Here is a 16689-nt window from a genome sequence, read left to right on the forward strand (position 1 = left end):
TTTTTTTTTTTTTTTAGCTCAAAGTTCAGGTTGGTTTTATCACAGCAACAACCTCACTTTTTGGTACCAAGATTTTTTTATTAGTTTGTTTTTTCAAATTGCTGTGACTAAATATTCTAACAAAAAGAACTTAAGGGGGCTAGAAAGATGGCTTAACAGTTAAGGCACTTACCTGCAAAGCCTAAGAACTCAGGTTTGATTCCCCAGAACCCACATAAGCCAGATACACAAGATGGTGCATGCTTCTGGAGTTCATTTGCAGCAGGTAAAGGCTCTGGTGTATCCATTCTATCTCTCTTTATCTGCCTCTTTCTCTCTCTCAAATAAAAAATAATATAAAGGAAAGAAGGATTTAACTTGGCTTATTACAGTTCCTTATGGTGGGGAAGACACGGCAGTAGGACCATGAAACCGAGCGAGCTGGTCACATTGTGACCACAATCAAGGAGCAGACAGTGATGGATGCTGGGGTTCGGCTCACTTTCTCCTTTTCATACAGTCCAGGACCCATGGACTGGTGTTGTCCACAGTCAAGGTGGGTCTTCTCACCTCAATTAACCAAACCAAAATAATTTCTCATGGCATGCCCAGGGGCTAACTTAATCTAGATAATCTCTTATAGCAATGTCCGAAGGTTCACTTCTTAGGTGATTCTAGGTCCTGTCAAGTTGACAGAGGAGATTAACCATCACAGTGGGCAAGTTGGGAAGAGTAAGATTGGAAAGGGAACAAAAGAGTATAATGTAGGTATGCATATGATCAAAATAGATTATTTACAGATATTAAAGTGCCATAATAAAACCTATACTTGTGTAAAACTAATATAAACTATTAAAAACATTTAAAAGTAGAAAAGGTTGAAAAAAGATTTAATACCCATCAATGAATAGTTCCATGTTTTATATTTGTTTGAGACAAGGTCTGGCTATGTTGCCATGATTCTGCCTCAACATCCAGAGTTCTAGAATTACAAGAATATTCAGGCTCAACCTATTTATATTTAAGGAATCAGAAAGGTCGTATCCACTTTACTCCAAAGATGTAACAATAGGAATTTACAAAGTGGAACAACAATAAAGACAGAAACTTGCTCCCTGAAGATGAGGTACCACACACTAGCCCAGGCAGTTTTTGTGCACTTACTAAGAATCATTAGCCTAATTTCATAGATGAGAAAAGCAAGAGTCTGAGTGGAATAACTTGTCAAAAAATCACATCACTAAAATCTGGGAATGGTGATACAGGTCTATAATGCCAATACTCCAGAGTATCACTGAGAAAATGAGACCAGCCAGTATTATACAGTGAGTTTGAAGCTAGCTTCCCAAGAGTGAGACTCCGTCTTCCAAAAAGCAAAATGTTCCACAGACTTGGGTTGCAGGTCACTGAGAAATCATGTTGGAGCTGAGGTGGAAGCCTTCTCCCTGTTGACTAGCTGTGATGATGCTGGAAAGAACTATGTAGATGCTTAGAGGAGAAAAGTCATCAACAGATTTAAAGTAAATGGGCTATCCAAGCTTTATAGCTGACCATGCAGAACTAATGCATGTCTGTTATGGGGAAAACCAATGACTAGACATGAGGCCTGCTCCACAGGAAGGAATTCTTGCCTGGTACTAAAAACTTAATCAAAAGCCTATGGCTGGGACTGAAGAGATGGCTCAGCAGTTACAACACTTGCCTGCAAAGCCTAACAACCTGGGTTTGGTTTCCCAGAACCCATGTAAAGCCAGATGCACACACTACAAAGTGGAGAATGCATCTGGAGTTTGTTTGCAAAGGCTATTCCTGGCATGCCCATTCTCTCTCTCTCTTCCTCTCTCTTTTCTCTTCTCTCCTCTGTCTCTCTCTCTCTGCTTACAAATAAATAAATTATTTTTTAAAAAGCCTAAGGCTTGGGAAGTCATAAGCTCTAGGGGGAAACTACTGTTGTCTAGCTAATGACTCTATTATGCCCACCAACCTGCCCTGTAAATACTTATATTCATACCCATATATTAATGCTACTCCCACTTTTGGTTAGACAAGCCTCTCTTTTCTGATGGCAATGACCCCTGGGGCGACCCAAAACTCACCAAAGTGCTGAGAAGTGATAAGTGGTGTGTTTAGCACTAAGAAAGACACCTCTGTCACATTCTTCAAGGCTCATGGACCTTGATACAACGTAGTAGAAATGTATTATTATGTTTACCAAACTGCACAGTAAGCACTTCTCTTAATGTTCATACCCATATATTAATACTACTCTCACTTTTGGTTAGTGTACCTCATCTTTCCAGATGGCGGTGACCTTGGATGACTCAGAAGACACCATGGTGCTGAGAAGAAGTGACAAAGGAGTCTGACTGAAATGACTGAAATATCTCTATCATACCCTCCAAGGATCAGGGTACATTGCAGAAGAGGTGGTAGAAAGAATGTAAGAGCCAAAGAAATGGTAGGGTTACATACAATGCACTCTTCCAGACTCAAAATGGCCTGGATATCCATGACCTCACAGTGCCTGACACTACCTGCATAAGATCATCATAATAGGAGGAAAATAGGAGGATGATGACATCAAAAAAAGATGATTGAGATGGGGAAGGGGTATGATGGAGAGTGGAATTGTAAAGGAGAAATGAGGGGGGGAGGGAATTATCATGGCTTATTGTTTATAATTATGGAAAATTTCAATAGTAAAATTAAAAAGTGGTGGAAAGACTGTAAGAGCCAAAGAAAGTGGAGGAGTGCTTAGTAATACTGTTTTCCAGACAGAATGTGGCCATAGCATTTATTAACTCACACTGCCTGATGCTGCCTTCACAGGCCTTGCATAATAGGAAGGGAAAAAATGATGCCATCAAAATAAAAGAGAGACTACTTAGAAAGAAGAAGGGATTCAGTAGAGGAAGGGTAGAGGAGAGGGAAAAGGAAGGGCGAAGGGAGGAGATTATAATCATGGTATATTATCTAGATGTACAGAGGCAGTCAATAAAATGTTAATTTAAAAAGCACACAGCTAATAATATCAGAATTGAGTTCTAAACCCCATCTCCTTTTATCAGCTTGCTGCCCCCAAAACAGCATGAGATAAGCCAGGCTGGGTACCCATCAATCAGGAAGCTGAGACAGCAGAACTGCAAGTTTGAGGCCAGCCTAGACTACAGAGCAAGAGTCTCAAAAGTAGCAATGACCTGCTGGGCACGGTGGTGCACGCCTTTACTCCCAGCACTCAGGGAGGCAGAGGTACAAGGATTGTTGTGAGTTCAAGGCCAGCCTGAGACTACATAGTGAACTCCAGGTCAGACCAGGAAAGAGTGAGGCCCTACCTTGAAAATAATGCAAACAAACACACAAAAAACAATAACAACCAACAACACTCAAGACAAACAAATAAAAACTAGTAGGTAATTGAAAGGAAGCAAGGCTATCTGAACAGTTTTTTTTTTTTTTTGTTTGTTTGTTTTTGTCCCCAACCATGGAATCTTGTCCTTTAAGACTGACACAAAGAGGAACTCAGAAGTCCTTCTCTTCTTTTTCTGCTTACCAGAAGGAGAACAGATAGTTGGTGATTCGATTTTGCAGTGGGGTATACAGGAGGGCAATGAAAAAGTAGATACTGTTTGCTGACTTTGTTTTGCTAATGCAAACCAATCTTTTGTTTGAGTGTAGGAAGCCTAGGGAGGAAAAGACATATTAGTTTAACAATATTTTCTAATCATATGCCTAGATAACTATAATATTCAATTTTAAAGTTTAATTTTAGTTCAGACAATTTCATACATGTATAGTTTGATCATATTCACCCCTACTGCCCTCTTACCTACCTTCTATTCCTGCTAAACCCCTTTTTCTTCCTGACTAGTCCCCTTTCTACTTTCATGTTGTTTTGTGTGTGTGACCCACTGAGTTAAACTATGGTTTCATGCAATGATATTCAATTTGTATAGTATAATATGTAAGAGAAAAAATATTCCATGAAAAAGAAATTATGCTAAAAATTCATCTAAGAGAATGGGAGGGAAATTTCAGTTGAGAATTTTTCATATTGGTTACCAACTGAAGGCAAAAGTTGTGCCCCATGCCCAACAAATTTTTCTCTACTCTTACTCTCAAACATGAACCCTACTTCCTGGATTCACTATAGTTCCTGTGATGCATCTTTTGCCAGTTGTTCCCATTTACAGCCTTTCTAATTATTTCATGCCCCTCTTTGGTCAGACCTAGTTCAGTGGTAACCTCTTCCCCCAGTGTGTTTGAGACTCTACTCAACACCATGTGAAATCTCCCCACTCAGCAATCCCTTTGCCATGGACTGGGCTTTCACAACTTGGTAATAAACACTTTCTTCAAATTATCCCTGACTCCACCTGTGTCCAGATGCAGGCTTCAGTTTTTCCTTTCCTTCCCTTTATATCATCCACCAAAGCTCCCCACTGTAGATATCATCTGCTTTTCAAAGAGAAATACAATCTGAACTTTAAAAACTGAAGGGAATTTCTGTGTACCTCCAAGCTAGCTGACCCTTAGCTCCTAGAAGTCCAGCCCTAGAAAGCTATCCCATCCCAATTGTCCTGAGAAAATTCTTTTGCCTGCTTCCTGCAGAAATATTCTCTCCTGTCTTTCCTACAGAATCTAAGGAAGAGAGAAAAGACTATCTAGCACTCCTCTCATTTCTCCTTTCTCCAGCTGCCAGCTTATTGGTATTCAACCTAAAATTTGTGCAGAAGGAAGAAGAGATAGTATCCCCATCTACTGTAAACATTTCACGGGGCAAAGTAGACCACACAGAGAGAGCACAACATGAATGAAAAATGAGAGGTGCCCTCAGTGCAGTCACTGACCCTGTTAGAGGCAATGTCCTTAGAGTACATAAGAGCTTTGAAAAAGTGTAGGTCAGTTTGGTTACCTCCTTATTTATTTTGATTTTTCTGAGACAGTATATCATATATCATTGCATTACTTTGGATAGCCTCAAACACATCTACATAGTGGCCTTCAAGACCCTTTAGCCTCAGCATGCCAAGGGCTGGGATTACAGGTGTGTACTACCCCACCCAGCTTAGATTTTTCTTGAAAACCAAGTCATTTATTATTATGAATAGCTATAAATTCATTCACCATTAACTAATTAAGCCACTACTCTATTCCAAGCAGTATCCTAAACACTGAGAAAAAGCTAAGGCAATTAAGGAATGCTCATGGAATTAAGACACTGCAAGTGTCAATTGCTTAAAAAAGATGAAAGTTGAAGACAGAAAAAGAAGTTAACAGTCAGTCTAACTGTCACATTTGATGCTTTTAAGAAATAGGCCAATTATTTGTGTTTAGAAGACTCAAAGAGATGTCACAAATTATCATAAAGAATAATCGAGAGGCTGGAGAGATAGCTCAATGGCTAAGGCATTTGCTTGCAAAGCCTAACAACCCAAGTTCTATTCCCTAGTACCCACGTAAAGCCAGATGCACAGAGTGGCACATGTGTCTGGAGTTGGTTTGTAGTGGCTAGAGACCCTGGTATGTCCATTCTCTCTCTCTGCTGGGCATTGTGGTGGTATATGCCTTTAATCCCAGCATTTGGAAAGCTGAGGTAGAATGATTGCTGTGAGTTTGAGAGCAGCCTGAGACTTCAGAGTTCCAGGACAGACAGGGCTACAGTGAGATCCTGCCTCAAAAATACCAAAAAAGGCCAGTCATGGTGTTGCACACCTTTAATCCCAGCATTTAGGAGGCCAGTGTAGGAGGATCACTGTGCATTCAAGGCCAGCCTGAAACTATACAGGGAATTCCAGGTCAGCCTTGGCTAGAGCAAGACCCTACATCCAAAAAAAAAAAAAATGATCCATATCTATAGTCTGGTTTAAACAATTGAGGATCCAAAGAAATTTAAATCTTCAAACTTCCAAAGCTATGAAAATTAATCATATCAAGTTATAGTATTAATCAAGAGAACATATCTCAGAAAAATAGTCAAAGTAAACTAGCTTAGAATTTTATTCTCTATATTTTATTAATTTCAAGTGTCAAAATTAGTTTCCCTGAACTAAATGATTTCTCTTTTTATGTCTACTGGTCCCAAATATCAGCAAATATTTAATGAAATTCCTGATATTTCTATGATATATAAATTAAGAAAAAACAAATGCTTCAAATAAGTATAATACTGAAGAAAAATGTGCCTTTTGTACATAATCAAGAATTATTCAGCAGAAGTAATGAAACTAAGACAATTTTTAATGAGTTTGATAGAAAAAATCCTCACAGTGTGGGTCTTTAATCCCAGCACTTTGCAGGCTAAGGTAGAAGACTCCCTATGAGTTCGAGGCTAACTTGGACTATGGAGTTAGTTCCAGGTCAGCCTGGGCTACAGTGAGGCCTTGCTTCAAATAAAAGAGGGCTAGCCAGGCATGGTGGCTTTCATCCCAGGACTCGGGAGGCAGACAGAGGAGGATTACCATGAGTTCAAGGCCACCCCTGAGACAACATAGTGAATTCTAGGTCAGACTGGGCTAGAGTGAGACCCTACCTTGGGGGGGGGGAAAAAAAAAGAGGGCTGGAGAAATGGCTTAGCAGTTAAGATGCTTGCTCGTGAAGCCAAAGGACCTATGTTTGACTCTCCAGGTCTCATGTAAGCCAAACACACAAAGTGATGCAAGTGTGTAAGTTTGCACATGTGCGCAGGTGGTGCATGCATCTGGAGTTTGATGACAGTGACTAGAGGCCCTGGTGTACCAATTCTCTCTCTCCTCTCAGTCTCTTGCATTTAAAAAAAAAAAAAAAAGGAAAGGAAAGAAAGAAAAGGAAAAGAAAAGATAAAACATAAAGAAATGCCCATACAACAAAATCAGGAACTTTGAAGTGAAACAGAAAACAAAAGGTTAAAAGTAACCCAAGCTTATCTATCCTAAAACAAATGTCAGAGATTTCTTGTCTGATATCTTTAAGCAACTTCCTGTCTAGAATATTTTGTTTAAGACAATTTGGGGCCAAGTTTTAGCTCAGCAGAAAAATAACCACACTTGATTAGCAATGTCTGTCATGAATGAAACTAGAGAAAAGCACATAGTCCATAAAGTTGTCACTTCTGATGTCATATGCAACTGTGTATCCAAAGTGCACACTGCAAGAGGAAAGAGATAGTAACTAGAGGGCAAAGAGAAAATGCAAGTTTTCTCTACACCAAGACAGTCTCAAAGAACATTTGATTCTAGGTTGCACACATTCAAATCGCTTGTATAAGTCCACACTTCTGTAACAAAGCACAATTTTGCCTGTTAACAGTTAAACAGCAATGCATTTTTACTAATAAGGAATTATCTTGCCAATAGTCATCATTTGTTTCTACAAAAGCAATTCTAAATAACAACTGTTTGGAATATAATGGACCAAGTGCAAATACCCTTGCTTCCTGGGTGATTCTGAGCAAGTTTCTCAGTCTTGCTTTTGCTGCTTCAGCTGCATGAGGATATTTTTATTTACACTTCTATTTGAATCAGCATAAATCTACAAGAATTAGTCTTAATTCTGCTTTAGAGGTGTTTTAAATCATTTCTCCTGTTCAAGTGGTACAGATGAAATTCTTGCCTCTAAAATGAAAAGTTTTGTTGATGCCAAGTCATGAGAAAAATACTTTTACCTCGCCAAGAGAAATGTAGAACTTTTTCATTATTGGAAGATTGTCATCTTCCATGATGGGAGGTGGTGGAGTGGGCGGTTTCTTTGTAAACCAGGGAGAAAAATTTGCACCTATTGTGAAATTCATGCCTGACTTGCTCCATGTTACTTGTGAGACCAATTTGGCTAGCCTGCAGTGTAGAAATCACAAATTAATGTCTCATTAACAATTATTCACTAGTACATAATTCTTAAGTTTTAACTTATATTTTATTTAAAATTATTCTAAGTAAAGCTCAAGCTTTAGTAAAATTTTGTTTATATACTTTAAAAAGTCAGGGACCTGAAAGGAAAAAAATGGCCCTATACTGAACATGAGTTCTTAGGCTTCACAGGCAAGCACATTAACTGCTTAGCCATCTCTCCAGCCCCATTCTGTGTTTTTAACATTTGTAAACACTTGCACATATATACCATTCTGACCTGTAGTGATTTTTATAATAAAATGATAGAGAGATCCAAGTCTAAAATTTCCTTGGAAAAGTTAAGGGATTTTTACCAGTGCTCTGTCACTCTGATTCCAGAGCTCATGGGATCCCAACTATACTGGGATACTAAGAAATCACAAAATAAGCAAATAAATAAATAACTGTAGATGAAACAAACAGGAATTTAAAATATGTATATGCATGAGACTATAATACCTGTATTCAAAGTAGCAATCACTTTCCAGAAATGCTGGGAGTCTTTCTTTTTTGATCCACTGAATACCTTGTTCCCGATTGAGACACTATTAGGAGAACATGAAAAAGAAAGTATCAAAGAAAGTCATCTTTACGACTTCCAGCTACCCACTAAGAGCTCTGCCCTTCCCTTCAATTTGTAAAAATCCTTGAGCCACAAATGTAAATCAGGCATCTTCTTGCCCCTGCCACCTCTCTAATTCTTTCAATTCCATGCTATTATCTCAATTTTACAAATTAGAAAATTAAATTCAGCTAGTTAAATAACTTGCTGAGGAAGGAGAAATGATAAAAGAGCCAGTTCAGTCTTAATATTTTTTATTTATTTGAGAGAGAGAAAGAAAAAAAAAAAAGGCAGACAGAGAGAGAGAATGGGTGTGCCAGGGCCTCCAGCTGCTGCAGATGAACTCCAGATGTATACACCCCCTTTGTGCAACTGGCTTAGCTGGGTCCTGGGGAACCAAGCCTAGGTCCTTTGGCTTTGCAGGCAAGTGCCTTAACTGCTAAGCCATCTCTCTATCCCATTTTAATTTTGTGTTTGTTTTTTGTTTGTTTGTTTGTTTTTTGAGGTAGGTCTTACTCTAGCCCAGGCTGACCTGAAATTCACTATGCAGTCTCAGGCTGGCCTAAAACTCACAGTGATCCTCCTACCTCTGCCTCCTCAGTGCTGGGATTAAAGGTGTGCACCACCATGCCCGGTTCCCAGTTTTAATATTTTTTAATGTCAGAAAATGAGCAAAGGATAGTCATGAACAGAAAAAGAACCAACAACACAACTTAATAAGGTTACCAAGGTCACTGACCTCTTGTTCTTCCAGTTTTAGACTTTTGTTGTTGTTGTTAAATACTTAACACCCCCATGCATCCTTGACAGAAAAGTAGGAGCAAGACCCAGTCTCATTCTTGGTGACTATGAACATGTCTTCAGCAACAGCACCCCCTGTCTTCTCCCCTAATCTAACACACGTGTCACTGGCCCCTCTTGGGCCAAGCCCCTTGAGTCCTAAACCCAATCCATTCTGTCCCTTGCCCACCTGAGCCTGATCATGAAGTTCCTTCTAATGAGCTATATAAAAAAGGGGAGGGGGCTTGCATGTAGACAAGAAGTCTTAGATGTTCATTTTCCTCCTGGTGTCTGAACCTCCAGCTGCCTATTCTGGTAAGCTGGGCTGGGGTAGGAGAAAGAGAATATCTTCCCTCTTACCTTGTTACCTTCCTCTGAGTTCTAGCCCTTTTCCAATTTCCCTGGAAATCTCTCTTTCACATCTCTCCACTCCCCAGACTCCCCTCTCCAGCCAAGCTAGGAATCTCTTCCTGGCCCAAGCCTTCCTAACCATCCATTGGGTACCACTTCTCCCTAAATAAATCACATAACTCATAATTTAACCTTCTCAAAGTCCATTTCCTCAATTCTTTGATAAATGGGCAAAAAAAAATCTATAAGTTGGGATTCACAGGCCAGGGGAAATAACTCCCTGTACCCTCAAATCCTATAACACTCTCCAGGGGATGTTTCCCACAGAAAATGTCCTATACTCTTACACTTGGGAGCACTCATCTGTAGTTTTTGTTTGTTTGTTTGTTTTGTTTTTGTTTTTTGAGGTAGGGTCTCACTCTAGCCCAGGCTGACCTGGAATGCACTATGGAGTCTCAGGGTGGCCTCGAACTCATGGCAATCCTCCTACCTCTGCCTTCCGAGTGCTGGGATTAAAGGTGTGCGCCACCACACTGCGCCTAATCTGTAGTTTTAAGAGAGAAGTAGAGCAGAGTTTATTAACAGGGGATCCCAGGATGCCTGCGTGAGGAATGGAGGGGGAAGGTGAGAGAAGTGGCTTGACTGTGGATAGGCTTAATATTAGCGAGCTTAGAGTTCATCTTGAGGTTGTAAAGGAAAAATTATTGATGGCTACTCATACAAAGACATTTATTAGCTATCGACTCCAGTTTTTCTTATGGTTTCCAGAATTCTAAGTTGCCAGTACTAATAAATGAAACAATCAACAGACTGCCTTCACTAATGCAGTAATTCATGTGTAAAGTATTCCTTATTGGGAAAGTTTTTAAATGTAGGTGCATCTTCTTTAATATAGAACTATTTTGATCCTCTCTATCTTCATAAGGAAACATTGGTAATTTATGTCTCTCATGGAATGCTCATTTAATTTAAATTGCTGAGTTCATATACATAACATTGTTTATAAAACACCCTTATGTTTCTTTGAATTTCTATAGGATCTATAATTACTTCTCTTTATTTCTCATATTGATCATTTATATCTTCTTTCTTTTCATTCTTGATCAATCTAACTAAAAGCTTATTTTTATTCAAAGAGCTAGGTTTAGTTGCACTGATTTTTACCTCTTGATATTCTGTTTTCAATTTCCTGATTATGTTATTTATTTCTTTATTTTGTGCTTAATTTAACTTCTATTTTCCTTGTTTTTCTTTATTTACTTACCCGTGGTAGGAATTACACCATTGGCTATATGTTATAGCTAGTGATTTTCTTTTCTATCATATATTTTCTACTAGTTATAACTGTAAGTTTCCTCCACAGACTAATTTAGCTATATGCCACAAACTGTGACGTGCTATTCAAAATTAATTCTTGGCCTGGCATGGTGGCACATGCCTTTAATCCCAGGATTTGGGAGGTTGACCTACAAGGATTGCCATGAGTTCAAGACCAGTCAGGGCTACAGAATGAGTTCCAAGTCAGCCCAAACTAGAGTGAGACCCTATCTCAAAATAACAAAAATATGGAAACTGACTTTTTTGGACAATGACTCACCCAGACGCCATAGATTGTTACTAGAAAAATATCAGTGCCAGGGATGGGATAACTTCCAGTGAGTTGTTGGCCAGGGAGGTCCCTGATGCCCCCAAAACATTACAGGCCATTGCCAAGGTTCTCGGTTTCCCACCAGGAATATATGGTAAGAACCTATTGCTGAGGACTCCACATGCCTGGGCTGCAAGGTCACTGAGAAATCCTGCTGGAGCTAAGCTGAAGACCTCCTCTCTATAGACCAGCTGATAGCTGGTAAAAGCCTACACTTAATGCAGCTCCATGGGAGAGAGAAAAGTCATCAGTAGACATAAACAACAGTGGACACTGCAAGCCTTAAGTTTGGCCAGGCAAGCCAGATATGCCAATGGGTGCAACAGTGACATGTCTGTTAGGCCTGCTCCACTGCTCCTGGTACTGAAAATCTATGACAGGAGGTTATGAATCCTAAGGGTATAACGCCTGCTGGTGTCTGGATAAATGTATTACTATGCTCAGCAAACTGCCCAGTAAGCACATCTCTTAATGTTCACACCCATATATTAATGCTACGCTCACCTTTTGCTAGAGAAGCTTCTCTTTTCAGATGGCAGAGACCTCTGGGATGACTCAAAAGGTACTACAGTGCTGAGAAGTGACAGAGGAGTGTTCAACACTGGAACCTCTCTATCATACCTTCCAAAGCTCAGAGTCCATTGTGGAAGAGGTGGTGAAAAGAATGTAAGAGCCAAAGGAAGGGTAGGACTGCTCACAATGTAATCTTCTGAACACAAAATGGCCTAGATATCCATGACCTTACAGTGCCTGACACTACCTACACAAGACCATCATAATAGGAGGAAAAGATGATGACATCAAAATAAAAGACTGACTGAGAAGGGGAGGGGATATGATGGAGAGTGGAGTTGCAAAGGGGAGAGTAGGGGGAAGGGGTGGAATTAGCATGGTTTATTGTCTATAATTATAGAAGTTATCAATAAAAAATAAATAAAAATAAAAACTATTTCTCATTTCATTTGAGACATCCTTTGACCTATGGGTTATTTATAAGTATACTGCTTATTACTTAGATATTTGGGGAATTTTCCAGATTTGGGGAGGGTTATTGATTTACAGTTTTATTGTGGGATTGTTAAGAAGATATTTTGCATTTCTAATATTTTAGGTAACAAATTTGTTTTGGAGGCCACAGTTTGGTCTATTTTGGTAAATAGTTAAAATAGAATTACAGGACCTGGAGAGAAGGCTTAGCAGTTAAGGCACTTGCCTTTGAAGCCCAAGGACCCAGGGTCAATTCCCTAGTAATCACATAAGCCAGATGCACAAGGTGGTACATGCATCTGTAGTTCACTTGCAGTGGCTGGAGGCCTTGGCAACCATTCTCTACTTGCCTTTCCTCTCTCTCAAATAAATTAATAAATAAATGATATTTAATAAAAAGAATTACAGGGGCTGGGGGAAAAGTCAGTAAAAGTGCTTGCCACCCAAACATAAGAATTTGAGTTCAGATCTCCAGCACCCACATAAAATGCTGAGGGTGGTGGTGTGCATCTCTAGTCCCAGCACTGGGGTGATGGAGTCAGGAGCATACCCAGAATTTGCTGGTTAGCTAATCTAGATGAATTAATGAGCTTCGGGTTCAATGAAAGAGGCTGTCCCAAAAACTAAGGTGGAAGAGCAATTGAGAGAGACACCGATGACGACATCTGACCCCCTGTGGTGGTTTGATTCAGGTGTCCCCCATAAACTTAGGTGTTCTGAATGCTAGGTTCCCAGCTGATGGATATTTGGGAATTAATGCCTCCTGGAGGGAGTGTATTGTTGGGGGCGGGCTTATGGGTATTAAAGCCAGTTTCCCCATGCCAGTGTTTGGCACACCCTCCTGTTGCTGTGGTCCATCTTATGTTGGCCAGGGGGTGATGTCCACCCTCTGCTCATGCCATCGTTTCCCCTGCCATCGTGGAGCTTCCCCTCGAGCCTGTAAGCTAAAATAAACCTCTTTTTCCCAGAAGCTACTCTTGGTTGGGTGATTTCTAACAGCAATGCGAACTGGACTGCAACAGTAAAGTGGTACTGAGGAGTGGATTGCTGCTAGACACCTGACTATGTGGCTTCGGCCTTTTGGAGCTGATTTTCAAGAGGAATGTGGAAGGAGTTGAAACCTTGGCCTAAGAGATGCCTTGCAGTGCTGTAAGTAGAGCTTAAAGGACTATTCTGGTCTGAGCTCCAAGACCTGAATGCAGTAAGAACTATGGACTGTGAGGTTTGGCTTATGAGGGTGAGAAAGAGCTGTGCCTGGACTGGGCTAGCAGTTTGTGTGAGAAGCTTGCTCTTGTGCCCATGTCCTGAGAAGTTGTGCAGGGTTGCTTTGCGTAGAAATGAACTGGTGTGTGCAGAGGGATATGGCACAGAAAGAAAAATCTTTGGGTGAACTGTTGCCCATTCAGCTGCAACTGAGAGATTACAACCTTTGAGACTGGGCTAGCTGACCTGCGCTGGGGCAACAAGAAGAATGTAGACTCTTTTGAAAGGGTCTGAGTGCTCCAGGAGTGTCTTCTTCTTCAAAGTCGGCTTTATTCCCCCCTGGATTAACAAACTGGCACCCCACCTGGTATTGTGGAGTATAAGAAATGCTGGAAAGAGGGTCATTGAGTTTGCAACACGGTCTTGTGTTTTGGAAATGGCCATGGGCAGTGTGAAGCAGGTTTGCTGGTTGCCTGCATAGAGACCCCATGGAGCCATGAGGATGAACCGTGGCTTGCAGTAGAGACCCAGTGGAGATGCCAGGACCATGAGATGGCTGCCGAGGAGCTGCTGGCCCTGATGAAGTTTTCCAGGACTGTGAGTAGCCTAGCTGGAGGGGTGGAATTGGAATGCCAGAGACTTGTTGCTGGTTAGAATTATCGGACTTGAAGATTTGTCACTGGTTTGAGTTGCTGGACTTGAAGCTACAGAGTTTGATGTTTGCCCTGGTTGTTTTAAATCTTGTATTGGTTGAATGTTTCTTTGCTATGCCCAATGCCATCTATTACAGTGTGAATATTTATTCTGTGCCATTCTGGGTTTTTTGAGGTTATATTTTGGTATTATGGCTCAGTTAAAAGATTTTGAACTATGGGGATGTATGAACATCATTGAGATTGATAAAAACTATGGGGACTTTTAAAGTCAGACTGAAAGCATTGTATTTTACATCATGTATGGATATCACTTTATGGGGGCCAGGGGCGGAATGTGGTGGTTTGATTCAGGTGTCCCCCATAAACTTAGGTGTTCTGAATGCTAGGTTCCCAGCTGATGGATATTTGGGAATTAATGCCTCCTGGAGGGAGTGTATTGTTGGGGGCGGGCTTATGGGTATTAAAGCCAGTTTCCCCATGCCAGTGTTTGGCACACCCTCCTGTTGCTGTGGTCCACCTTATGTTGGCCAGGGGGTGATGTCCACCCTCTGCTCATGCCATCGTTTTCCCCTGCCATCGTGGAGCTTCCCCTCAAGCCTGTAAGCTAAAATAACCTCTTTTTCCCAGAAGCTACTCTTGGTTGGGTGATTTCTAACAGCAATGCAAACCGGACTGCAACACCCCCACATTCCTGTGCACCTGCACACACATGTGCACTCACATGTATATGAACCTGCATAAACACATGCCACATGCATGTGAAAAAAGAATATGTACTTTGGCTTTCAGGAATAATCTGTTCATAAACATCAACAGGCTGACTTCATTGCTAGGTCTGAAGAACTGTTATGTCTTTACTGATCTACTTTTTATATTATTTATATCATTGAGAAAGCAGTGTGTTTTAATCTCAAAACTTTAACTATGGGTTCGACTATTTGCTTTTTACTTTTATCAGCATTTATCAAACATGGTGAAGCACTGTGCTTAGATACATATATAGTATGAGTTGTGCTTTCTTGTCAAATTGACATTTTATTATTATGTGATTCTGAAGTCTATTTTGTCTGATATTACTCTGACCATCCTAGCTTTCCTTTAATTGGTAATTTTGTGGTATATCTTTTCTATTCTTTTATTTCTAACCTGTTTATTTGATATTTAAGGTTGGTTTATTACAGATAACAAATACCTGAATGATTTTTTAATCCAGTTTGGCTCTAATTTTTAATTGGGATGCTTAGACCACATATTTAATGTAATTATTAATGTGCTACTGTTTATTGTTGCTAATAAATACTAGATATATTCCTAGTTTTAAAAGACTTTTAGGGCTGGAGGGATGGCTTACCAGTTAAGGTTCCTGTCTGTAAAGCCAAAGGACCTAGGTTTGATTCCCCAGGACCCATGTAAGCCAGATGTACAAGGTGGTGCATGCATCTGGAGTTCATTTGCAGTGGTTGGAAGCCCTGGCATGCCATTCTCTCTCTCTCTCTCTCTCTCTCTGTCTCTCAAATAAATAAATAAAAACCTAGAAGCCCCTCCTTTAAAAAAAAAAAAAAAGACTTTTAATCACTTATGTAGAAGTCCCTCAGCAGAACTGGGGCACGATGAGGGGGTCTAAGAATATTACCTTTTTACTAAAAAGCAATAAAAAATCATTTTTAAAGGTAGACTCAGCAGCCAACAGAATCAGAGAAAATCTTTGCTAGATACACATCTGACAAAGAATTAATATCTAGACTATATAAAGAACTCAAATAATAATAAGAAATTAAACACCATCAATGGATAGGCTAATACAATGGATAGTTATCAAAAAATGAAATACAAATGGCCAAAAAACATGATAAAATGTTCAACCTCACTGGCTTTCAGACAAATGAAAATTAAAATGACATTGTGATTCCATCTTATCCCAGTCACAATGGCAGTCATTAAGAAAACAAGACAACAAATGTTGGATAGGATATAGACAAAAAGAAACCCTTATACATTGCTGGGGAAAAAGTAAACTAGTCTAGCCACTATGGAAGTCAGTATGAAGGTTTCTTTTTTTAATATTTTTTTTGTTTTATGCTTATTTATTTATTTATTTATTTGAAAGTGACAGACAGAGAAAGAGGCAGAGAGAGAGAGAGAGAGAGAGAGATAATGGGCGCACCAGGGCCTCCAGCCACTGCAAACGAACTCAGAAGCACGTGCCCCCTTGTACATCTGGCTAACGTGGATCCTGGGGAATCAAGCCTCGAACCAAGGTCCTTAGGCTTCACAGGCAAGTGCTTAACCGCTAAGCCATCTCTCCAGCCCGAAGGTTTCTTTAAAAACTAAAAATAAGCAGGGTGTGGTGGCTCACACCTTTAATCCAGCACTCCAGATGCAGAGATAGGAGGATTGTTATAAATTCAAGGCTACCCAAGACTACATAGTAAATTACAGGTCAACCTGGGCTAGAGCAAGACCCTATCTTTAAAAACCACAAATAAATTAAATAAATAAAAATAAACTAAAAATAGGGGCTGAAGAGATGGTTGAGCAGTTAAGGCACTTGCCTGTAAAGCCTAAAGACCCAGGTTTGATTCCCCAGTACCCACATAAGCCAGATGTACATGTTGGAGCATCTGTCTGGAGTTCATTTGCAGTGGCTAGAGGCGCTTGTGT

The 16689-nt window shown here is 40.1% G+C and overlaps 1 protein-coding gene across 3 annotated transcripts in view; it reads right to left on the reverse strand.

Annotated features, from left to right (window-relative positions):
- The window catches only part of Rgs22 (regulator of G protein signaling 22), a 157196-nt gene that overhangs the window by 109126 nt on the left and 31381 nt on the right, over nucleotides 1-16689 (reverse strand). For all 3 annotated transcript variants that reach the window (XM_045144085.1, XM_045144086.1, XM_045144087.1), the window contains 3 exons: nucleotides 8301-8386; nucleotides 7619-7787; nucleotides 3530-3659 (listed from right to left, as the gene is read on the reverse strand). In XM_045144085.1, coding sequence (XP_045000020.1) covers nucleotides 3530-3659; nucleotides 7619-7787; nucleotides 8301-8386 — 385 coding nt within the window. The remainder of the gene's footprint in view (nucleotides 1-3529; nucleotides 3660-7618; nucleotides 7788-8300; nucleotides 8387-16689) is intronic.

The sequence above is a fragment of the Jaculus jaculus genome, chromosome 2, assembly GCF_020740685.1.
Source record: "Jaculus jaculus isolate mJacJac1 chromosome 2, mJacJac1.mat.Y.cur, whole genome shotgun sequence".
Taxonomy (NCBI): Eukaryota; Metazoa; Chordata; class Mammalia; order Rodentia; family Dipodidae; genus Jaculus; species Jaculus jaculus.